The sequence below is a fragment of the Hippocampus bargibanti genome, linkage group LG01 (assembly GCF_051943395.1).
Source record: "Hippocampus bargibanti isolate YZ-2025 linkage group LG01, ASM5194339v1, whole genome shotgun sequence".
NCBI classification, from domain to species: Eukaryota; Metazoa; Chordata; class Actinopteri; order Syngnathiformes; family Syngnathidae; genus Hippocampus; species Hippocampus bargibanti.
In genome coordinates this window covers 22,737,270-22,762,736 of record NC_142734.1, presented here as the reverse complement: position 1 = coordinate 22,762,736, position 25,467 = coordinate 22,737,270, and the positions used below count along the sequence as shown (strand labels likewise).

Here is a 25,467-nt window from a genome sequence, read left to right as displayed (position 1 = left end):
TTCGTCAATAAGCTATGGAAAAAGAAACAGTGTTATGTCATTCATGAGGACGTCGAGCGGACACGAAAGTCTCCTCGCTGCATGGTTGGACAGGTCTCCCAATGAGACAGGACAGCCCACTCCATGGCACCCGGTCGAGTTCTCTTGTGATGATAAGGCCGCCTCGGTTCTGTGGAGAAGAGAGGCCTCGCGGCAGAATCAAATTCGGCAGGAAGAATGTCTTTTATACACAACATGTTTGTGAATGTTAACGCAGCCCTTTATTAATTTTATTTTCGTTTATTAACTTATTCGCGAATGAATCAATTTGCCGATCTCAGAATGTGGTTGTGAATTCACCCCCTACCCCTCTCTTACAGGTAGAGAAAGAAGGATGGGGGGGGTCTGTCTGCATTCTTTGCTGGCAAACCACCCATCCCCCTCCTACGGGTAGAGAAAGAAGGATGGGGGGTCTGTCTGCATCTTTGCTGGCAAAGATGCAGACAGACCCCTCTTTTTTTTTCTCAGCGAAGTGTACACAACGCGCGTACATACACAATAATACATAAAAACACACAATGCATGCACAAAAGGACGAAAGACAAAACACCAAAAGGGAGGACAAGAACAAACACAAAGACTGCTCCCCCTAATGCCCTCCTCCTCCAGCCGACCACCCTTTGCCCCCTGGACAATGAAAATCCCTGGGAAACCCCGTAGCAATGGCTAGCATTGTTGACCACGTGCTAGTGTTGGTGAATGAATTGAAATTACGGTAATCCACAATATCGTCAGTCAACAAGCAGGCCTCGCCGAGGGAACAACCTCTCGTCTCTTGTGGGTACAAGCAGAAGCGCACCAAAAGCTAGGAGCTTTTGTCTCTTGTCGACAACCATTCTAGCTGCAGCTATTTAAAACAATAAACCTCCGGAGTGAAATTAAAAAATCTCTCAATTTCCCAATTTCACTTCCGGCCCTCGCGCACAGTGAATTCCAAAAATCCACCCCTTGTGAATATTATAATTAGAATTATTCTGGTCTTACAGTACAGGCGCGGCAAACCAGACATATCTCGACCAGTATTAGCATCGATCAGTCGCGTGTATTTTAAAAAATACACCTGGGCCCAGGATTGGAGACCCGCTTGGTCGAACCACCCGATCTAAACCAGGTGATATCCAGATCCCGCGTCACAAGCCCTTCACAATACGTGGATTACGCGCATAGAAATCCTTCTGGCCACAAAGGATTCCACATTCATTCACCCAACATAGCAGCATGCTAGCGGCACTCACCCGTGAAAACTCAACCGTGTGGTCAGGTCAGAATGAAGAGGCGCTTCCACCACGCACCCCCAACCGCTTCAGACCCGACCGGTGCGGGTTTCGGCGCCAGAATGTTGGATTATTTTTATTGTTCGCCCTTGGTTCATTGCTTCGACGGGTGTAGATGGAGATCGATGGTTAAATCATCAGGGAGCCAGGTCTTGAACAGAAAGTTGATTTAATTGGGAGAGCACGGGACATCGTGGTATCGGCCGCGGAGGGAGCAGGAGAGAGAGAGAGACGAACGGGCTGCAGGAGTATTTATGCGGCGCATAGTAATGACGCGACAGGATGTGACGTAATGAAAATGCGACATCGTGTAGGCAAGATATGACGTATGAGGAAGTTCAAAATGTAAACAAAAACTACAGAGCGATGTTTAGAGATGTTTGTATGGCGAATTACCCTAACAGTCACAACGTCTCCAACCCCGAGACGCGCTCACATACACACACAATGAATGCACATACACACACACACGCACACATGCACGCACTCACACGCACACGCGCACACACTCTAAATAACGGCTCAAATGGCTCCTTGCCTCCACCTTCCTTTGTTCAAGATCTTTGTGAGACAAAGAAACTCTTGTAGTTCACAATTTCAGCACAGATCAACCAAAATGAATGTATTAATATCACGCTGAATCCACGATCCATTGCAGCTGCATTTAACACTTAATCCCCTGGATCAAAAATAAAAATATTTCAATTTTCCAATTTCTTATCCAGTCCTTGCGCACAGTGAATTCCAGGAGTCCACCTCTTGTGAATATTATTAGAGTTCTTCCGGACTTACATTACGTCCGCCGGGTCGCAGCATCAGACGTAGCAATCCATAGAGGCGTCGCTAGTCACGCGTAAAGTACATCATACGCATGGGCCCGAATTTAAGGTGATCCGCCGTGATCAGAATCGGCAGAAACAGAATCAGAATCAGATGATCTAACCCAAAAATTTGCGTTACCAGCCCTGGATACGTCGATTAACCGTGAATAGAATACCTTCTGGCCAAAAAGGATCCCACAATACATTCAAACAAATTGACTGCGTACTGGCGCGTCACCCACCTTGAAAAAAACTCTCGGCGAACTCAGCCGTGTAGTCAGTCAGAATGAAGAGGAGCAAGCCCACCGCGTCACCACGAGCAGGTGCCACCAAAAAGAGAAGAATCTTTTTGTCTCTCGTGAGAAAGCACGAGCAGGCTCTGCCAAAAAGAAAACTTTTGTCTCTTGTGGTCAGCCATGCGCCGGGAAACGACTTCTTGGCTCGGGTGACTGGCACCAATTTATGTTGGAGTCTAATTCATGTTTCTCTTCTGGTTCGGAGTTCAACGGAGTTTTATGATGAAATACCAGCGGGGACGATAGATGGTGAACAGAAAAGACTACTTTATTCTAGTAGAACAAAAGAAAGGACATGTCTCGTCGGAGCGGGAAGTCAAGAGCGCAAAGCCCGCCTCCTCAAACTAGTTTAACACACAGCAGTTGATGACATCGTCTCGACTGAGCCTATCAGCTATGGACAAGTGTTGGGAGGACATTAGATTGAAAGTTGATACAGTAAAGTCTCGTTATATCGATATCGGATATATCGATAGTCCCGGTTATATCGATACTATTTCTATGCACGCAGTGAGAAAATTACATGCACACAGGGTCGGATATATCGATAGTCCCGGTTATATCGATATTTTATCGGACTCCCTTGAATATCGATATAACGAGACTTTACTGTACTTGTTACACTCTGCATGCGCAACTAGTTAACTAATAAGCTACATACATCTATATAGACTAAACTAAACATGCAAATAACATACTATGTACTAAACTAAACATGATGCTTACGGATGTGTATAAAAACCCTCTATCAACGGTATTACATAGAACACAAAGAGTTAGCACACTATTTCTTACTAGCATCTATTTAAGCTAATTTATTTGCTTTGAGATTTCCAATGTACTGCAAAAGCTGTGAGATCATTCCCATTAGCCACAAAATGGAATCATGAACATCAGTTTGCTGAAATGAATTGTCATTGTCACATCTCGTCGCCGTCCTGGGCGCGCCCCGCCCCTCCTGTCACCTCCTCCGCTGCTCCCTGGAGACGGCCCCTCCCATCATCATGCACCTGGGTCCCCACAGCTGATTGTCATTCCCTTGATTGTGCCTTCTGACTATATCTACCGATCGCGCAATACAGTCTCCGTCAGAGTATTCTGAAAGCTACCCTGCTACTTCCGTGCCGTCAGATCAGCTGTCACCGATCTCCCTCACTCACCTCATCCTGCTGTCATTTTTTCATGCGTGCCTCAGTAAAGACTTTTGCATACGAGTATCTGTCTCGCCGTGTATTTTGGATCCACACTCCCCGCTTTCCTTTCGTCACTCGAGCCCAGCCCTCGAGTCTCTAGTGACGTGACATAATACTCTGACCACCTATGAATCCCGCCGGTGAAGACAGATTCCTCGCCGCCCTGACCGAGCAAGCGGAGCGTTTGAGCCAGCTGGCCCGAGCCATCGCGGAAATCAGCCAAATTACCACCATGCTGGCTCAACGCTTCGAGGCGGCTGACGCACGCATTTCCGCTCTCACGGCCAAGTCTTCCCCACCCGTGAGTAGGCACGCTCTTCAACTTCCTCTTCCCTCACGCTACGCAGGCGAAACCGGGCGCTGCGCTCAGTTTTTAATGCAGTGCACGCTCGTGTTTGAGCAACATCCATACGCCTGCGTTAGCGATGAGGCGAAGGTAGCCTTCATCACCAGCCTGCTCACGGGAGAAGCCGAGACGTGGATGCTGGCCATCCGAGAATCCCGACCGGAGCTGCGCACCTCGTACCCGGACTTCGTCGCCGAGTTACGCCGGGTTTTCCATCATCCAGTGAGTCTGAAGCGGAGGGGAGATTACTGGACTGCGTCCAAGGGGCCCGTTCAGCCGCGGAATACTCCGTCGACTTCCGCATCCGGGCCGCTGGCAGCGACTACGGCGACCGAGCGTTGAGGGGGGTGTTTCGTCGCGGATTGAACACCGACCTCAAGGACGAGTTGGCTACCCGTGACGCGGGCACCACCTTCGACGACCTGGTCACCATAGTCATCGGCCTGGATCACCGCCTTCGGGAGCGACAGAGAGAGCAGCGCGGCCGACGGCCCAGACGGCCCCGAAGCCGGTCCAGATCTCCCACACCCGGCAGCGAGCGCGTGCGGCGCCTGGAGGAATCCCCCAAACACATGATCATAGGGAGAGGGAATGACCGCACTATCCCCGGGGCTCGCCGCACCCAAGGCCCCCAGCCAAAGACCTCAGGTCCCTGCAAGTCCCCGTCGAAACGGCAACCACAGCGACCTCTGGAGGTCAAAGCCACGACCCCCGTTACACGGTTGGAGCTGGACAGTGAATTAATCGGCCCGTCCAGCTCCCAAACCGTGCGGGCCCTTGTGGACTCGGGGGCCGACGGGTGCATCATTGACCCCTTAGCTGGCAGACTCGTTGGGCTGCCAGCTGATCGATCTCCACCCCCCGACGGAGATCGTCGACCTGGACGGCAGACTGTTAGCCCGAGTCACCCACCTCACTGCCCCGCTAAAACTCCGGTTAACGGGGAACCACGTCGAGCACCACCAATTTGTAGTTATGCCCTCCCGGAATGCGCCGTTGGTATTGGGTCTCCCCTGGCTCAATACCCACGACCCATCCATCTCCTGGGAGGGCCCCACCATTCAGGGCTGGAGCCCCTACTGCTATGCCAACTGCCTGCGGTCGGCTACGGCAGGGCGAGAACCCTCCCGCGTTGGCCCGCCCGAGGCCATCTGCCTCAAGGGCGTGCCACAATGCTACCATGACCTGCGGGAGGTGTTCAGCAAAGACAACGCCCAATCCCTGCCACCCCACCGACCGTATGACTGTGCCATCGACTTGCAGCCAGGGGCTCCATTACCGGACTCCAGACTTTTTCACATTTCACAACCTGAACGGGAAGCCCTGAGCACTTACATAGACTCCTCCCTGGCGGCGGGACTCATCCGGCCGTCACGGTCTCCGTTGGGCGCAGGGTTCTTTATTGACAAGAAGGACGGAACCCTGCGTCCGTGTGTCGACTACCGGAGTCTGACCGACATCACCATCCGAAACAAATCCCCCCTCCCCCTCATGGACTGAGCCTTCACACCCCTTCAGTCCGCAACCATTTTTTCTAAATTAGACCTCCGCAGTGCGTACCACTTGGTCCGCATCCGGGAGGGGGATGAATGGAAAACATTTTGAATATCTGGTGATGCCGTTCGGACTCACGAACGCGCCCGCCGTCTTCCAGAACTTGATCAATGATGTGCTCAGGGACTTCCTCAATGTGTTTGTTTTCGTTTATCTGGATGATATTCTTATTTTTTCTCGTTCTGCAGAGGAGCACCGGCAACACGTCCGACGGGTCCTGGCGCGGCTCCTGCAAAACCGGCCCTACGTGAAGGCAGAAAAGTGCGAGTTCCATGTCCGCTCTCTGTCCTTCCTAGGGTTCGTCGTGGAGCAGGGGCAGCTCAGGGCCGACCCCACTAAGACGAAAGCGGTGGTGGAATGGCCGATCCCGAACACGCGCAAACAGCTCCAGCGGTTTTTGGGGTTTGCCAACTTCTACCGCCGCTTCATTCGAGGGTATAGTCAGAAGGCACTCCCCCTCACTAACATCACATCCTCCAAGATTCCCTTCAGGTGGACGACCGATGCTGAGGGGGCTTTCAACCGCCTCCGTCTTGCCTTCACTAACCTCCCTGTTCTGCGTCATCCCAACCCGGATCTCCCATTCACGGTCGAGGTTGACGAATCCGAGTCCGGAGTAGGGGCCGTCCTGTCCCAGCGCTCTCCCATGGACCAGAAGCTACGCCCATGCGCCTTCTTCTCCCGCCGGCTCAGCCCCGCCGAGGCCAACTATGACGTCGGCAACCGGGAACTGCTGGCGGTCGTCCTGGCCCTTCAGGAATGGAGACACTGGCTTGAGGGAGCGAAACACCCCTTCACCGTCTACACGGACCATAAAAACCTGGCGGCCATCCGGTCGGCCAAGAGACTAAACTCTAGACAGGCCCGATGGTCACTCTTCCTCACCCGGTTTAACTTTTCTCTCACCTACTGCCCAGGGTCACAGAACACCAAGCCCGATGCCCTATCCCGCATCCATGAGCCGGCAGAAAGGGAGGAGACCACCACCAACATCCTGCCGGCCCAACGCATCCTGGGTGCCCTGAGGTGGGAGGTTGAGAGAAAAGTACAGCAAGCCCAGGGGACGACCCCCATCCCCAGGGGCTGTCCTAAGGATCGCCTGTTCGTCCCCCCCCCCTCTTTGCACGGAGGTGCTCGTCTGGGGGCACACCTCCAAGATAGCTTGTCACCCGGGGGTCAACAGGACGGATCCAACTCATCGCCCAACGGTTCTGGTGGCCGGGGTTCCGGAGGGACATCACCCTCTTCGTGAAGGCCTGCCCGACCTGTGCCTGTGGGAAAGCCTCCCATCAGCCCCCGGCAGGACTCCTCCGGCCGCTACCGGTACCGTCCAGACCCTGGTCCCACATCTCCGTCGACTTCGTGACAGGCCTCCCCCCCCTCCCGTGGCAAGACGGTCGTCCTCACCGTTGTGGACCGATTTTCCAAGTCGGCCCACTTAGTCCCGTTAACCAGGTTGCCGTCCGCCATCGAGACGGCTCAACTCCTGGTTAACCACGTCGTCCGTCTCCACGGGATTCCGCCGGACATCGTGTCGGACCGAGGACCACAGTTCGTGTCCAAGGTATGGAAACGTTTCTGTCGGTCCCTAGGGGCGTCGGCGAGCCTGTAGTCTGGATACCATCCCCAGACCAACGGACAGACGGAGAGGAAGAACCAGGACCTGGAGGCGGCCCTCCGGTGCGTGTGCCTCCACAACCTGGCGTCGTGGGCCCTGCACCTACCCTGGGTGGAGTACGCCCACAACTCCCTGGTCTCCGCAGTCACAGGTCAGTCCCCTTTTATGTCCGCCTGTGGCTATCAGCCGCCCTTGTTTCCCACACAGGAGGGCCAGGTGGAGGTCCCGTCTATTGAACATCACCTCAGACGGGCCCACCGAGTCTGGAAGGAGACCAGAGACGCCCTGACACGCACCGCATCCCGGAACCAGCGGATGGCGGACCGACATCGGAGACAGGCACCCAACTACCAGGTCGGGCAGGAGGTGTGGCTGTCGACGAGGGACCTTCGGCTGGCAGGGTCTTCAGCCAAGCTGGGCCCACGCTTCACGGGTCCCTCCCCCATTTGACCAGGTTCTGTCTGACAAAACGGTCATAAATAGAAATCCCTTCAAAATGGCCAACGTGACGTTTACACGACAGGATAGTATACGATGTCAATCTGTTGTTTTTAAGCAACTGTTAGGGTAATTCGCCATACAAACATCTCTAAACATCGCTCTGTAATCTTTGTTTACATTTTGAACTTCCTCGTATGTCATATCCTGCCTTCCTTTACACGATGTCGCATTTTATTACGTCACATCCTGTCGCGTCATTACTATGTACCGCATAAATACTCCTGCAGCCCGTTCGTCTCTCTCTCTCTCCATGCGCTCCCTCCTCCGTCCGCACCACAATGCCCGTGCTCTCCAAATTAAATCAACTTTCTGTTCAAGTCCTGGCTCCCTGATGATTTAACCATCGATCTCCATCAACACCCGTCTAAGCAATGAACCAAGGGCGAACGATAAAAAATAACCCAACATTCTGGTGCCAAGAAACCCGCGCCGGTTGGGTCCGAAGCGCTTGAGGGGTGCGTGATGGAAGCGCCTCTTCATTCTGACCTGACCACACGGTTGAGTTTCACGGGTGAGTGCCGCTAGCATGCTGCTATGTTGGGTGAACGAATGTGGAATCCTTTGTGGCCAGAAGGATTTCTTTGCGCGTAATCCACGTATCGAGGCTACTAACGCGACTTTATTGGAAGATATCGTCCGATTATAGCCCATGTTCAAACTATGGGTTCTATTTCTGATGATCGGGCCAAGGCGGGTCCCCATTTGAGTCGTGCCTGGAGGTGTATTAAATATATACGCGACAAATCGATCCTAATATTTATCGAGATGTCTGGTTTACCGCGCCCTGGCTGCCGTACTGTAAGACCAGAATAATTCTAATTATAATATTCACAAGGGGTGAATTTTTGGAATTCACTGTGCGCGAGGGCCGTGAGTGAAATTGGGGAATTGAGAGATTTCACTCCGGACGTTTTTTTGTTTTAAATAGCTGCAGCTATAATGGTTGTCGGCAAGAGACAGAAGCTCTTAGCTTTTGGTGGTCGTCTGCTTGTATCCACAAGAGCGACGAGGGACCGTTCCCTCGGCGAGACCTGCTTGTTGACGCGATATTGTGGATTACCGTACTTTCATTTCATTCAATTCATTCACCAACACTAGCACATGGTCAACAATGCTAGCCATTGCTACGGGGTTTCCTAGGGAGTTTCATTGTCCAAGGGGCAGAGGGTGGTCGGCTGGAGGAGGGGGGCGTTAGGGGGAGCAGTCCTTGTGTGTGTGTTCTTGTCTTCCCTTTTCGTGTTTTGTCTTTCGTCTTTTTGTGCATGCATTGTGTGTTTTATGTATTGTTGTGTATGTACGCGCGTTGTCTAAACTTCGCTAAGAAAAAAAAGAGGGGGTGGCTGAATGCGGACAGACCACCTCCCCATCCTTTTTTCTCTACCCGTAAGAGAGGGCTAAGGGGTGAATTCACAGCCACATTCTGAGATGGGCAAATTGATTCAATCGCGAATAAGTTAATAAACGAAAATAAAATTAATAAAGGGCTGCGTTAACATACACAAACATGTGTATAAAAGACATTCTTTCTGCCGAATTTGATTCTGCCGCGAGGCCTCTCTTCTCCACAGAACCGAGGCGGCCTTGTCATCACAAGAGAACTCGACCGGGTGCCATGGAGTGGGCTGTCCTGTCTCATCGGGAGACCTGTCCAACCATGCAGCGAGGAGACTTTCGTCTCCGCTCGACGTCCTCATGAATGACATAACACTGTTTCTTTTCCCATAGCTTATTGACGAATGCCGTCTACTTGAAACAAAAAACTGAATTAAATAATTAATTAGACTGAGTGAGCAAATAAATGAAGACAGCGGACAAATGAATAGACATAAGCCGAACTACAGTGAATTTGTAAAATTATCAGCGTTGAAATTGTGCCACATTGTTCTCAAGAGCGATTTGAACATTGGCCATTTGCGTTTTGGAGTTAGTTATGACTGCTGGGATCTGGCCTGCTGTGTGTCAAAAACTGGGGGATGGTGTTTAAGCAGTGAGACCATTGCATTCCTTAGAATAACAATCATGTATGTTTTTGCTCAAGTTTTTCCTCTATCACGGTTCAATTGAGGAAATAAGGATGTTTATCTCAAATTGAACTGAAATCAGCAAGATAGATGGTGCTAGATTCAATGATAAATGATTATGATTAATTCACTCTTTTGAAGCTACATGCCCTTTTCCATGTAAGACAAATCATTTTGAAATCCTGATTTGGGCACATGCGAAATGAAATGGAAATTGTATAAAATGACAGAATCAAAGAGTGCCTTTATAAAATTATGAGTTTAGTTTGTCAAACAGAGCTGAACCATGTTCTGTACACAGCTTGTTCAAGCCATTTGAAACAAGCCAGAGTTATTTACGATGCCTCTTATCAAGGGTTTTTGTCAGCACAGAGCTTCAAAGAGGGGTTTAAAAGACCCAGAGAAAATTCGGAGGCCCTGCTGGCTCGTAAACGACGGTTCAATTGGAAAAAGTAAATAAAATGGTCAGTAAATTGGGCTGAATAACAGGAACATTTATCTTGAATTGGATGGAATTGGCAAGGTAAATGTAACTAAATTTGCTGGTGATTAAGTCCTTACAGAGATTCACCAGTTGATATTGTTGGACATTTCATAGAAGGAAAGTTATAGATTTATTAAGATAATGATTGTGACCTGATCATTACACTGGTTTTGACCTGACAGTTGTCATCCCCTGAAATCAAAGAGCAGATGATTTGACTCATAAAAACGATACATTAAATTTGATCGGATGCACCTTTATTAGTTTCTGAGCAGAGAAAATAATTTCAAAAGGAAAAGATGGAGTTGCAAAATTTGATGACTGAACCTTTTTCATTACGCTTTTTGTGCAGATGATGTGTAAAGTAACAATTCGCAAACAGAGCTGGGATGATGGTTGAGAAATTGTTCCAATTGCAGGATGAATTGGTGAACTGTAGGGTGCACAATTTGCATCCACCCATCCTGTGATTTTCATCCGGAGTATCATCCGAACCGAATTTGCATTCTTGGTGTTTTTGGAAACAAAGTTTAATCTCTGCTTCAGTTGTCATAGGACATCCAACAAAGGAGAGGCCGCAATGGCTGGTGGGATGCACCTGCAGAACTAGAGTTGGCACACCCACCTGATTATTTGGGATCAATGACAAAGTCCATATTGAGAATAGTTTTGTTTTCCAAAAGCATAATGTGTGGCATTTATTGTAATGCATGACAGTTTTTATTGCACATATTTCTCAACCATCTAGCGAGCAACGAATTGTTACAATTAGGCTTGATTGAATTGAAAGTATTCAATGTTGGAGATGCAATGGAGGAAATCCAACGTTTATTAAGACAGCATGCGGATGCTAATTTATCTTCTGGCTGCCTTTGCGTACAGTGATGACATTTGTCAGTTCAAAAGTAAGTTGTAGTTACGACAAAAAGTGCAAGATAAACTGTTAAGATTTATATGCGAATTATTATCATTATTATTATGAATTGGTTGCAGTGCACATTAAAGTCATTGACAGCAGTGCACATTAAAGGAATTTCTCGCCGGTAAGAATGAAATTGGCAAATGAGTTGAGTGGGCACCGATGTCAGCTAGAGATTCAGGCGAAATCAGATATATTGTGTAGGGCTTCCACGCTAACCAGCTTCTTTCAGAATGGGGAGAAGGAGATCCTTCAGAAGGGGAGGAGACTCCTGCGGAATCCGTGCCAGGGTGGCCGCAGATGAAGCTGGGTTGTGCACATGGATGTCCTATGTAGGAGCAAATCTGACTGTCAACTGGTGCCCTCCAACTGAATGACAAAAGGCGAGTACGAGATGACCATTTACACAGATCGCCATAATGTTGACGACCATGTCAACTTGTGCAAATTGTAGAAGACTGTCCTCCACCCATACAATTTGGTGACATGCAAATGTCCACCAAAAACACATTTTTGCAGAGATGATTTGCCTGGGGGCCAGCAGAGGAGTAACAGCAGAAAAAGCTGTGCTCAATGTACAAACATTCCGTGGTACACGCGACATGAATTAGTTCTCATGCAGGTGTTGAGAGACATGCCAAAATTTGGACTCCAAATTTTTGACCAATGATTGAAAAGCAGTTATGCAAATTGATGTCTGTGTAAGCTCTCAGTCGTACAGGAGTGGTCCATCGATGAGAAGGTTTCTTCAGCCGTCATCTGTACAAATTTGAAGGTTTCGGACGTTTCGCCTCCTATCCAAGAGGCTTCGTCAGCGAACTAGGGTCTGACTGGTCGTATTGATGATCTGTGCAATGTCCAAGAGGGATCGTGTTCCGCGCAAACACGTTCCCAATTGGCAAATTGAGACTTTTCATGTCTCAACAGGGGGGAATGGCAATAGCCTAGATCATCATTGCCAAAATTTTCACTTTTGGTGTTGAGTGATGTTAGCTGTAATATCATTCCCACAAGAAAGTGGTGCCCTCCAGAAATGCAGACTCACTAACAACTAACATACACTAACCAACTAAAATCTAACAATAACAATGTCTGCCATTTCTGTGAGAGAATGCATTACAGAGCCTAAACGATGAGACAGATTTTGATAGGGAAAGAAACCCCAAGAAAGTGATGTGCAGAATGATACCATCCTTTTGACATGTGACTTGGCACAAGTCTTCTTTTAGTCTCCACAGGACAGAGCTGTGGTTTGAAGAAGATGACGTGGGCCACGCCAAAGTGGGATGGACCGGTTGCGGAGCTGCTAGCCGTCTTAGCAGCTACAAGCTTCGTCTGGACTCGCGAGGACACCACACCGTCAAGAAGATTCCCGATGCACAACTGGAGCCGAAGATCACACATCTTTTCCCATTCACCAGCTCGTCTGTACCACACCCTGGGGCCTGCTTGCGACAAATGCTACAAACGATTTTGTTCCTACTCGTCATTCTGGTGATCACCATCCAGGATCCCATGAAGATTTGACTATTGTAGCTAGAGAATGACATGACTTTGATTTGAGAATGTTTCCATTATGATTTTCTTTTCTGTTCACCTCGACCGATGTTAAAAATGTTCGTCAGGGGGGAGATGTTAGGGTAATTCGCCATACAAACATCTCTAAACATCGCTCTGTAATCTTTGTTTACATTTTGAACTTCCTCGTATGTCATATCCTGCCTTCCTTTACACGATGTCGCATTTTATTACGTCACATCCTGTCGCGTCATTACTATGTGCCGCATAAATACTCCTGCAGCCCGTTCGTCTCTCTCTCTCTCCATGCGCTCCCTCCTCCGTCCGCACCACAATGCCCGTGCTCTCCAAATTAAATCAACTTTCTGTTCAAGTCCTGGCTCCCTGATGATTTAACCATCGATCTCCATCAACACCCGTCTAAGCAATGAACCAAGGGCGAACGATAAAAAATAACCCAACAGCAACATTTTCGATTATACTATTATATACCAAACTGTTTACAGTTCAATTATGTATTTATACACACGCTCGGACTGAGGCGCACGACGAAGGAAAAAAATAGTGTACAGTACTACAGGAGATGTTGCCGACACAGTATCTGCACTGTATAATAACCGCATTCATTGTACGTCTGTGTAAGCTCTCAGTCGTAAGGCTTACACCATCACGCAAAGTGAAGTCACGAAATGGGTGCACGCACACCCAATCGCTGTAGCTATTAACAAGTTGACAGATATATAAATGGATTCTCAGCCAAAAGTCAGTTTGAATGTGCTCCACTTCCCCATTTTGGACAGAAGCAAACAAAAAGGATGGTGAAGTGATGTACTCCGCTCGGGTGACTGGCACCAATTTATGTTGGAGTATAATTCCTGTTTCTCTTCTGGTTCGGAGTTCAACGGAGTTTTATGATGACATACCAGCGGGGACGATAGATGGTGAACAGAAAAGACTACTTTATTCTAGTAGAACAAAATAAAGAACATGTCTCGTCGGAGCGGGAAGCCAAGAGCGCAAAGCCCGACTCCTCAAACTAGTTTAACACACAGCAGTTGATGACATCTTCTCGACTGAGCCTATCAGCTACGGACAAGGGTTGGGAGGACATTAGACTGAAAGTTGATACTTGTTGGATTGGATTTGCCTTTATTAGTCTCGCAGTGGCGAAATTTACATTTCACAGTAGCAAAGTTATGAAAAAAATGAAAGTAGAAAAGCAAAACACAGGAGCTGCTGGAAAGGCAGCCACTCTCGCGGCGCCGTCTTGAAGTCAAAAGAACAAAAAAAAACTAAATAACAAATAACATGACATCACAAAGACACAGAGAGACAGTCATTCTTAAACACTTTCTGTACCCTCTTTGTTACATAAAGCAGTTCCAGATGAAAGAGGAGAGGATCAAAGTGTCTCTTCACCAGTGGATCAGGGACATCATGGTGGAATGTGCACGTCGACTACAAGCTAAATGTTGAAAGCAAACACGCAGCTGTAGCATCCACACACTGTTACACTGTACTACACTTACAGTGTTACTGTGTTGTTACACTCTGCATGCACAACTAGTTAACTAATAAGCTACATACATCCATATAGACTAAACTAAACATGAAAATAACATACTATGTACTAAACTAAACATGATGTTTACGGATCTGTATAAAAACACTATCAAAGGTATTACAGAGAACACAAAGAGTTAGCACACTATTTCTTAGTAGCATCGATTTAAGCTAATTTCTTTGCTTTGAGATTTCCAATGTGCTGCAAAAGCTGTGAGATCATTCCCATTAGCCACAAAATGGAATCATGAACATCAGTTTGCTGAAACGAATTGTCACTACCCTCCGCAGACTTATTCGATTGTTTCTTAAAAAAACGAAAATATGTTGGTTTGCTTCCTATTTTGAATGTGTTTTAGTTTTACTCACGTTCTATATCGCAACCCTGCGCCATGTTAGAATGTAAATAATGCAATGCATCATAGGTAAAACAATAAAGATAACATCCGAGTTATGACCAGGTTGTCTGACAAAACGGTCATAAATCGAAATCCCTTCAAAATGGCCAACGTGACGTTTACACGACAGGATAGCATACAATGTCAATATGTTGTTTTTAAGCAACGTTTTTGATTATACTATTATATAACAAACTGTTTACAGTTCATTTATGTATTTATACACACGCTCGGACTCAGGAGCACGTCAAAGGAAAAAAAGTAGTGGTATCTGCACTGTATAATAACTGCATTTAGTGTACGTCTGTGTAAGCTCTCAGTCGTAGGAAATTCTTGTCTAACATCGTCTGTCAGCCTGTCCATCACCATAGCATATAAGAAGGGGCTCAGAGCTGATCCCTGGTGGAGTCCCACCTCCACCTTGAATTCCTCAGTCATACCGACAGCGCACCTCACAACTGTCTTACAGTCATGATACATGTCTTGCACTGCTCTGACATACTTTTCCGTCACTCCAGACTTCCTCATACAATACCACAGCTCTTCTCTGGGCAACGTTATTATCTTCTGATCTGTGAAAATGCCCCGAAAAGTTTTTCACTCTTAAATTGAAAGGTTGAAAAGTGATCGACAGTAAAGAGTGACTCACACTTGTCCAAGGAAATAGCCTTCAGTGACCCATGGTCAGGTTTCATTTGAAGTGAATAATGAGCACTGAAAAAAACTATTTACCTTTCAAGATGGCACTGTTAAGAGATAGCAAAATTACATCATCAATGAGAGGAGGAAGGCCAACATTATGACATCATAAGGCAATTTTTCTAGCAAAGGGACCCGTTGTCATCGGGTGTAACTGTGTCCCTTTTTGACCAGATTGTCATAGTCATTTTTTCATCGGGAAGAATTGTCACCGCAATCTGGACTCCTTTGATGTTTGACAATGGAGTCGAGCTGTGCAGACAAGCAAGCGGTGGTCCTCCCGATTGTGATGAAACATTTTAACAACATTTCTTCGGCGCAGTGGTGCCTGCTTGCAGCCAGAGACTTTGACTCAGATACGGGAGCCATTTTAGCCGACATGTGCACAGAGATTGCTCAGAAACTCTCAGCCGACACCCTGAAAATGATCCTGCCCATGTTCCAGCAGCGGGTGACGGACACAAAGTCCAAATGTACGACGCTGGTCATGGACGGCGCCATGAATGCCGCCTTCGCATCGGCACTCAGCATTCCTCAGCAGCCGTGCGACTACGCCAACAAGCTGGACTCGCTGCTCACGGACGAGATCTCCAAGAGGGTCAATCGGACTTTGGCTTTGGCCACAAACACAGATGCTGAGCAACAGTTGCCCGTCATCTACGTCCCCGGGACCTTCACCAAGCTGGAGGTTCTGTACAAGATGGTAAGGCTCTCCTGCGGCGCTCTGTGGTCTTACCTGGGCCACGTTGAATCCAACACCCGGTGTTTGGGAGCATGCTGGCGTCAACGCACCGCCAGCACTCAGGTGACAGAGAATGAGAAGCCTCAGAGTCGAAAGTCATTTTCCAGTCCGAAATCCAACATTGGTATTGGAGAGACGACGGAGGCGGTGACTGAAATACTACGAAAGTGGTCAGGCCCCACAAACTCCGATCCCGTCGGCACCCGATCAAATATCTCCCCGGACCTTCACGGGACGGCTTCGGATATTGTGACGATGATTAAGAGTGACCTTCATTACGCCACCAACACAGACAGAAAGAGCAGCGTCTCCGCCTGTCCTCATTTTGATCTGAGGTTGATCCTGAAGACCCTGACAAACTTTTTTTCCTCTCGAGAACAGCCCGCGCCCCAACATGAGGTCCTCCGAAAAAGCAGCTTTCTCGAGTTTTCCAAAAATCGATTTGCCAAACTTGTCACAGATGTTGCCTCTCCGGATGTGCAGAAGGAGTCGGACTTCCTGGTGGGGATCAAGCAGTACTCAACCCGTGGCAACTCATTAAATCGTGAGGGATGCCTGCCGGTGTCCAACCTGGAAACGCCCGGTAGTCTTCCTTCAGTCAACTTTGAAGGAATACAAAACGATGTGGAGGACCTGTACGACAAGTTTCCGTTGGAAGGACCAAAAGTCAGCGAAACCCTGGAGAGCCTCAGAGGTGATATCACGACATTTTCAACACAGCTGAGAGATAAAATTTGCACTTACATCAAGGCCAACCAGACTAGCCTCACAGAGGAGTTTTCAGGCGGTCAATCTCCAAACAGATCCGGTAAGCAAATAGTCCAGCAACCAGAGATCATGAAAAACATCATTGAGGATTCGGTCGGGAAATTTTTGCAGCAGGTGCTACTTTGGATGCAGATGGAGCCAGGAAAGAGGAAAGCCAGCGCAGACGAGGTTTGCGGTGCCTTAAAAGACATTGACACTCTGGTCACCACAATCGTGACCTCAGAAAATAAAGCTTTCAGTTCTCAGACGGCTCTGGTGGCAGAGTCAGAAGCTTCGGCGTCTGCGTCCACCCAAGGAGACCACGACCAGGCGGAGGCCTTTATCAGTGAGTCTTTTCTACGAGAGGTGACCAGGAACTTTGTTAGCATGCTGATCATCACAATGGTCAAGTATTTCCCAAAGAAGGTCCGCAAGTCTCTGCAGCCAGACGATATGCTTCTGATCATTCGCCGTCTCTCCAGAAAAATCCTCCAAGTCAACTTGGCGTCGCTGGCGGCCGAGGACATGGTGAGCTACAGCAGATTCGTCCAGGCCGTCATCAAATACATTTTCAGACAGTTTGGCTCAAAGGAGAAGTTGCTAGTAGCGTTCAGGTATGACGAGCCGTGCTTTGACGAAGCCGTGTTGACACACCTGACCAACACGCTCAACAACTGGCACGACCGAGCTGGGCAGAGCACAACCAGGAGGTTCTTCTCGTCAGTGGGAAAAGCCCTCATAAGACCCTTCACACTTTTCAGTCTGAACCACCAATAACATTTTCTCACCTAGCTTGTCTGGCTTTTGCTAAAATTTGCTTTGATTCTTTTTTGTTTAACCTCCAAACCATTCACATGGATATGGAAAACTAGCTGCATGTCTTTCACACCAGAAGGCTCAGCATCTTGTGGATGTCGAAAAAATATCCCCAGAGGAAACTTTCAAGCATCGTTTTATGGCAAGATAATCAGCTCCGTTTGCAATGAGATGTCTAAAATATGACTGCTATGAAAGCAGAAAAGAGTTCTGGCAACGCCACCTCTGGACAGTCGGGATATATACAGTGTACCGGTAACATCCGACTTACTGCCGAGTTCCGTTCTGCCCAAATGGTCGTAAGTCAAAACGGTTGTAAGTTGAAATCCATTCATAATGTTCAATAGAGATGGGGACTGGTAAACTCCCCCCTCTGGTGCCATCACACGGTCGATTGCTGTGTGAGAGTGAGATGCTGGCTGGCTGGCCAAATTTGTCGAACACATTGCCGGCCTGCTAGCTCGTTGCGGTGCCAGGCGTAGATTTAAAATTTTTAAAATGGAGGTTGTGGTTGTTAGTACGAGTGGTCGTAAGTCGAGCTGGTCTTAAGTCGGATGTTACCTGTATAGACCCTCTAGAACAGTGTTTTTCAACCAGTGTGCCGCGGCACACCACTGTGCCGCGAGATATTGTCAGGTTTGCCGCGGGAAATTATCCGATTTATGTGCCTGTCCAGTCTAGCGCCTGGCAGAGTAATCATGTAGTACTCATCCATACCAGCAGTTGGCAACAGCGGGTAGTTGTGCGTCACTAATTCGCTTTGAGACAAGCGAATTAATGACACATGGATAGCGCGGCAAGTGCAGATTGTGGCTAGCGGGACGACGGTGAAAGTGATGGAGAGGTTTTTGAAGAGGAAAAATGATGACTCAGAACCTGGACATAACCCGGACCCAAATGAAAGCCCTAGTATAGATGGAGGTCAAAAAAAGCAAAGACAATGAAGTCGAGCAAAGTTTCTGCCGTGAGGCAATACAACGAAAGCTATGTTTCATTTGGATTTACTTTTACCGGAGATACAGCGGCACTGACTCCATTGTGCTTTTCACCACAAAGCTCTCCAACAGCGCTATGGTACCAAGTAAGCTTAAACGCCATCTCCAAACGAAACACCCCTCAGTCCAAAATAAAAATGTAGAATACTTTGTTCGCCTGCGTGAACAAACGGGGAAACAGGCAATATTCATGAGAAAAACCACAAAAGTAAACGAGCCCTTAAAGCTAGCTACCACGTCGCTGAACTTGTGGCTAAATCAAAAAAGTCCCACACTGTGGCAGAGCAATTGATACTCACGGCCTGCAAAGCCATTGTAAATGAGATGCTTGGACCCGAAGCAGCTAAAGAAATAGCAATAGCTGTATCAGTAATAAATATGCCTTGCAACTTGATGAGTCTACTGATTTAAGTGGACATGCTCAACTCCTGGACAATGTGCGTTTTGTGGATGGAGATGCAATCAGAGAAAACTTTCTATTTTGCAAGGCTTTGCCAGAAAAAACAACAGGGAGGAAATTTTTCCGTCACATCAGAATATCTGGAAAAATTGGATTACTGCGTGAGTGTGTGCACTGATGGAGCTGCAGCCCTGGTCGGGCGCACCAAAGGCTTTGTAAGCAGAGTGAGGGAAATAAACCCAGACGGGATCATTACACACTGTTTTTTACACAGTTTTTAGTTGGCAGCTGCCAAAGAGTTATCCATGCTGGCTAACAAAGCTATTTTGACACTGCTCCCATTTTCCACAATATATCTGTGTGAGGTGAGCTTTTCAAGCCTGACTGCAGTAAAAACAAAAGACAGAGAAAGACTGAGAGCTGTGGAGGAAGAGCTTTTTGTGTGTCTTTCATATCAGGATACCAGGATATCAGCTTTCTGTTCGTCCAAACAGGCCCAGGTTTCACACTGAGTAAATATAAATATGAACGATTATAAAATACATTTTTCTTTGTGTTTAGTTAAATCCTATGTTATAATATAACATCATTCTTCAACGTTTAAAACAAAACGTATCTAAACCAGTGTCTAGGTTTTGTCCCCGGGAAGGATATGAGGGCCTGTTTCTCCATCTCTTCCATGTACATATTAGCAACTATGGGTGAAACTAGTGAGCCCATATGCTGCGCATGTGGCTGCCGCTGCTCACCGACAGAAAAATTGATCCTGTGACTGGAAAGTGACCTTGAGAGTTTTGAAAGGCGATTGTAAATGTATTATTATTATTATTATTATTATTATTATTATTATTATTATTATTATTATTATTATTATTATTATTATTATTATGAAAATGTAATCTTTCATGCTGATTTTTGTGTCAGGTCTGATATGTGTGTTTCATGACATTTTGTTCACTGTTACATTCAAAATGCAGTTTTCTTTGGAAAGAGCACATTCCCATGCAAAAAAAGAGGACAAATTATCAATGAGTTGCAGAAATGTATTTCAGAATAGCAGTGGCAGTGGCGGGCCGTGTATGTCTCTCCTAGGCCTTCAATAGTAGTACGTCTGAATCACTCCGCAGTTGCTAGTGTGGTGTGATTTACTACATGTCCATCAGAGGATGTCGTTGGCCAGGAAATAACTTGTGACTGAAAGAAACTGAAGAAATACTCTCATTAAACTGTTCACATTTTGACTACAAATGTGTGGATTTATGACAACATCATCAAATTGCAATATTATTTGCTATTTTTGCTAGCTTCGGCGCAGTCCAACCTTAATGTACTTAATGTACTGGCTATCTTTTTGCTATCTGTTAGCTATCTGGCTGGCTGTCTAGCTATCGAGCTAGCTATCTATTACTTATACAGTATATCTATCTAGCTGGCTAGCGAGCTTACTATCTATTAGCTAGAAAGCTTTCATACGGGTTGAGGGCACACAAAATATCCTGTGACTGTAAAGCGACCTTGAGAGTTTTGAAAGGCGCTTAGAAATCAAATGTATTATTATTAGTATTGTAGCTGACTTGCAGTCGTAGTAGCTGACACCTGCAATTCTCTCCTTGTATTCTTTTCTGAAAAAGTCAACAAAATCAACCAACATCTAGGCTCCTCTATACCCCTCCCCACCCTGAACCTTCCTACCCCCTCTCATCTCTTATCTTCTTTTGATCTCCCTCATCCCTCTACACTCTATGATCTCCCTATCCCTCTCGAACCTCATAACTAATTGCAAGAATTATCCCTGTCAATTAGATCCCCTCTCAGCTGTTCTGGTCAAATCCTGCTTGCCATTTCTCCTTCCATTCACTTCAGCCATTATTCACTCCTCACTGTCCACAGGAATCGTCCCTGTCACCCTTAAAACAGCGGCTGTCACACCAATTCTTAAAAAGCCTGGATCTGATCCCAATGACTTCAAGAACCTTCGCCCCATTTCTCACCTTCCTTTAATTTCCAAAATCATAGAAAAAGTTGTGTACTCTCAGCTACACTCTCACCTCTCCCAGAATGAGCTCTACGAACCATTCCAATCTGGTTTTCGCCCCCACCATAGTACAGTATCAGCTCTCTTAAAAGTCACGAATGATCTTCTTTAGGCAGCTGACGCCGGTTTACTCTCCATCCTCGTCCTTCTTGACCTCACTGAAGCTTTTGACACCATTTCTCATCCAATCCTCCTTGACAGACTTTCCTCCATAGGGATCACCGACACGTCCTAACACTGATTCCACTCTTATCTCTGTGGCCGATCTCAGTTCATCCAAATTGACTCCTTCACAGTCCTCTCCTGTATCTTCTGGTGTGCCCCAAGGCTCTGTCCCGGGACCTCTTCTCTTTATCACATAACTTCTTCCCCTTGGCAATATTCTCCATATATTTGGTAAACAATTTCATTGCTTTGCGGACAGCCAGCTCTCTCCAGCAAAACGGACGCCTCTCTCCCTCTCCCTTCTTCCCTTTCCCCCTCCCTTACACTGCCTCTCTGAAATTAAATCCGGGTTTACCCATAACTTCCTCAAACTTAACAGCGAAAAAAAACTGAAATTATCCTCGTTGGTACCAAATCCACCTTGAGCAAAGCTAATAGTTTCTCTCTAACTATTGACAATTAGACCGTTTCTCCCTCCCATCAGGTCAAAAGCCTAGGTGTCATCCTTGACAGCACATTATCTTTCCACTCCCAGATAAATAACTTAACTCGATCTGTGTACTTCCACCGAGGCAATATCAATCATCTTCCCCCGTCTCTCACCCCTCACACCACTTCTATCCTCGTTCATCGTCTTGTCACCTCACGAATTTACTATTGCAATTCATTTCTCCTTGGTGTCCCTGAGAAATCTCTCCACACACTTCAACTCGTCCAAAATTCTTCATCCCGGAACGTCACCAGAACCTCATCCTTTCTCCACATCACCCCTTTCCTCCAAGAGCTCCACTGGCTCCCAGTGAAATATAGAATCAACTTTTAAATTCGTCTTTATCCGTTTAAAGCTATCCATAACCTTGCACCCCCATACCTATCTGATCTTCTTCAAATTTCTATTCCCTCTTGTTCCCTCAGATCCTCTTCCACCCTCGACCTCTGTGTGTCCCCTGGCCTTCCCAGCACGATGGGGGACAGGGCTTTCAGCTGCTCTATCCCCAAACTTTGGAACTACCTTCCTCCCAACATTCGTAACATCCATTCTCTTCCCACCTTCAAATCCCATCTCAAAACCCACCTATTTAGAATCACATTTTCTGTGGAGCTCTTTCTCTTGTCCCTAGTTATAACTGTATTTTATTTGTCGTATTCTATTTGTGATTGTATTTTATTTATTGTAGTACCTATGCTTGTCACAGCCTGAATTGCGACAGGTGCGCGCCCCTCCCCTCCCTGTTCCTCCGGTTTGCACACCAGTTCCTCATTCACTGATGTGCGTTAAGACTATAAGAGTCACCCAGTTTCTCTCTGTATTTGTTGGTGTATTTCCTTTTCGTGTTTCACCACTGCCGTATGCCAGATTGGTCGCTCTCCCTTTGTGCTGTCGTTCTGTTTGGTGTTCCCCTGCGTGTCTCAATAAAACATTTTGAACTCTTTTACTTCCTCCATCGAGTATTTCGGATACACCTCCTTTTTGTCAGATGAGGTTGTTTTGTTTTTTGCCTCGTGCGGACGTGACAGAATACACCGGCCACTATTGTTCCCGCCGATGGAGGCAACTTTATGTCTGCACTAGTTCATCAGGCAAAGCATTTGAGCCAGCTGGCACAAGATATCGCGGAGATCCGCGGTACGATGTCCATGCTGGTCCAACGCTTTGAAGGAGTTGAGACACGCGTTGCGACTTTGACGGGGCCCCCCACCCCCTCGGTAAGCAGTCGCGATCTCCCCTTACCACACCCAGCACGTTACGGAGGTGAACCCGGGCGCTGCGTCCAATTTATTCTGCAGTGCTCGTTGGTGTTCGACCAACAACCCTCCGCATACGCCAGCAAGGAGGCTAAGGTTACGTTTGTCACGAGCCTACATACCGACCAGGCAGTTTCCTGGGTGTTGGCGGTCCGGGAGTCCAACCCGAACTCTGTGCCTCTTACGCCATTCATTCTGGGCCTTTCCTGGCTCAGCACCCATGCCCCTTCCATCTCATGGGAGGGCCCCACCATAGATGGCTGGAGTCCCCACTGCTACGCGCACTGTCTTCGGTCAGCCACAGCAGGGCGCAACCTCTCCAGCTGCGGCCCGCCCGAGGAGATTTTCCTCGAGGGCGTGCCGCGATGTTACCACGACGTGCGGGATGCATTCAGTAAAGACCGCGCGCAATCCCTGCCACCTCACTGACTGTATGACTGTGCCATAGAAATTAATGTTTGGAAGACACTTTTCGCCTCACACACACTTTCTGGGAACCAATTAAGTTCATAAGCTGAGGTATGACTATTTCTTCAGTTCCTTCAAGTCACAAATTCTTTACTGGCCAACTGGCCTCTTGTGGACGTGTAGTAATATCACACCGCACTCGCAGCTACGGAGTGATTCAGACGTAGCACGACTGAAGGTCTAGCAATGTAATCCACGAATCAGTGGCATTAGTCTATAATGCTACACTAATGGCATGTTCCAGTAATACTTTTAAATGGTTTATTCCGGACCTTGTTCTGCTGTCGCATCTTCCAGCCCAGCTCGAGTTTTCGGCTTTTTCGGTTGGACTGCAGACTTCGATGGAACTTAAACACACAAAGTTGACATTTAGGAGATCTGACCAAGACATTTGATTTACACTTCAAGTGATGTTTACCTGCTCGAGGACTGCACTCTGATTGAGGACCGCAGAGGAGTCGTTCTTCTGCACAGTTGTTAGCCTGACCAAGTTTTGCCACAGGATGAACCACTTCATTCATTCAAACAAATAAACAATTAAACAAACAAACAAACAAACAAATCAACAGATAATGATAATAATAATATATTTCATTTATAAGTACCTTTCAAAACTCTCAAGGTCACTTTACAGTCACAGGATAAAGTTTTTCTGTGGGTGAGCAGCAGCAGCCACAAGTGCCAGCGTTCACTCAACCGGTAAGTAACTCAAATAGAGAGAAAGCTAGCTAGCTAGCTACTGGATAGCAAATAAACAGCAGAGATAGACAGATGGCCAACAGCTAGCCAGTCAGCCAGCAAGACAGATAATAGCTAACATATTTGTTAGTTTTTCAGTTTTTTTTTTGTTCTTTTGACTTCAAGAGGGTACCGCGAGAGTGGCTGCCTTTCCAGCAGCTCATATATTTTGTGTTTCTACTTTCATTCCTTTCATCACTTTGCTGCTGTGAAATTTCTCCACTGTGAGACAAATAAAGGCAAATCCAATCCAATATGCCTGCCTCGCAGCAATGCAGACAGTAGCGAATAGGTAGCTAGCTAGCTAATGTATAGCAAATAAATAGCGAATAGATAGCCAGATAGCCAGATAGCCAACAGCTGTACAGCTTACAGCCAGCTAGCTCGGCAACTAATAGCTAGCCAGCTAGCTAATGGATAGATAATAAATAGCTTACAGACAGCCAGATAGCCAACAGCTAGCCAGCGAACATCCAGCCAGCTAGACAGCTAATAGCTAGCCAGTTAGATAGCTACAGTAATAGCTAGCCAGCCAGATAGCCAAAAATATCTTTTTTTGCACATCCTCATAAGTACTTTCTGAATAGTGTGACTACTAGTCTATATGCCTGCCTCGCAGCAATGCAGAAAGTATCTGATAGGTAGCTAGTTAGCTAATGGATAGCAAATAAATAGCAAATAGATAGCCAAATAGCCAACAGCTAGACAGCTTAGAGCCAGCCAGCTCGACAGCGAATAGCTATCAAGCTAGCTAATGGATAGCTAATAAATAGCATATAGATAGCCTGATAGCCAACAGCTAGCCAGCTAACATCCAGCCAGCTAGATAGCTACAGTAATAGCGAGCCAGCCAGATAGCCAAACATATATATTTTTTCGCACATCCTCATAAGTACTTTCTGAATCGTGTGACTGCGAGTCTATATGCCTACCTCACAGCAATGCAGACAGTAGCTAATAGCTATATAGATAGCTAATGGATAGCAAATAAATAGTCAATAGGTAGCCAGATAGCCAACAGCTAGCCAGTCAGACCGCTTACAGCCAGCCAGCTAGACAGCTAATAGCTAGCCAGCCAGCTAATGAATACCTGTGGACTATTATCTCCCTCTTGAATCCTGACTTCACTCCTGAAGACTTTCTAAAACTCTGCGGTCGCTTCATCCATCCATGATGGAATGGTCTGCTAGTCAGGCAGCGTCACCACCCGGCACAGAAAAAGGCTGAAGCGCCTGGTCAAGAGGGCCAGTCCTGTCCAGGGCTGGCCAGAGACTGTCACACCCCCGCTGCAAGAAGGAGAGATACCGCCCCTCGTTCCTACCGACTGCTGTTATGCAATGACCTGAAGGAATATTCTCCTTTCCGAACCAA

The 25,467-nt window shown here is 47.1% G+C and overlaps 1 protein-coding gene and 1 long non-coding RNA gene across 2 annotated transcripts in view; one reads left to right on the top strand and one right to left on the bottom strand.

Moving 5' to 3' along the window:
• The window catches only part of LOC148903514 (uncharacterized), a 29,349-nt gene extending 4,689 nt beyond the window's left edge, over window positions 1-24,660 (bottom strand). The window contains exons 1-2 of the long non-coding RNA XR_016115966.1: window positions 23,777-24,660; window positions 23,631-23,705 (exon numbers count right to left, since the gene is read on the bottom strand). This is a non-coding gene — a long non-coding RNA (uncharacterized LOC148903514). The remainder of the gene's footprint in view (window positions 1-23,630; window positions 23,706-23,776) is intronic.
• On the top strand, window positions 9,146-20,421 carry LOC148903515 (uncharacterized). Its single transcript, XM_089004132.1, has one exon. The coding sequence runs from the start codon at window positions 15,486-15,488 to the stop codon at window positions 17,508-17,510; it is 2,025 nt and encodes a 674-aa protein (XP_088860258.1). The 5' UTR covers window positions 9,146-15,485; the 3' UTR covers window positions 17,511-20,421.
• Window positions 24,661-25,467: the final 807 nt, after the last annotated feature.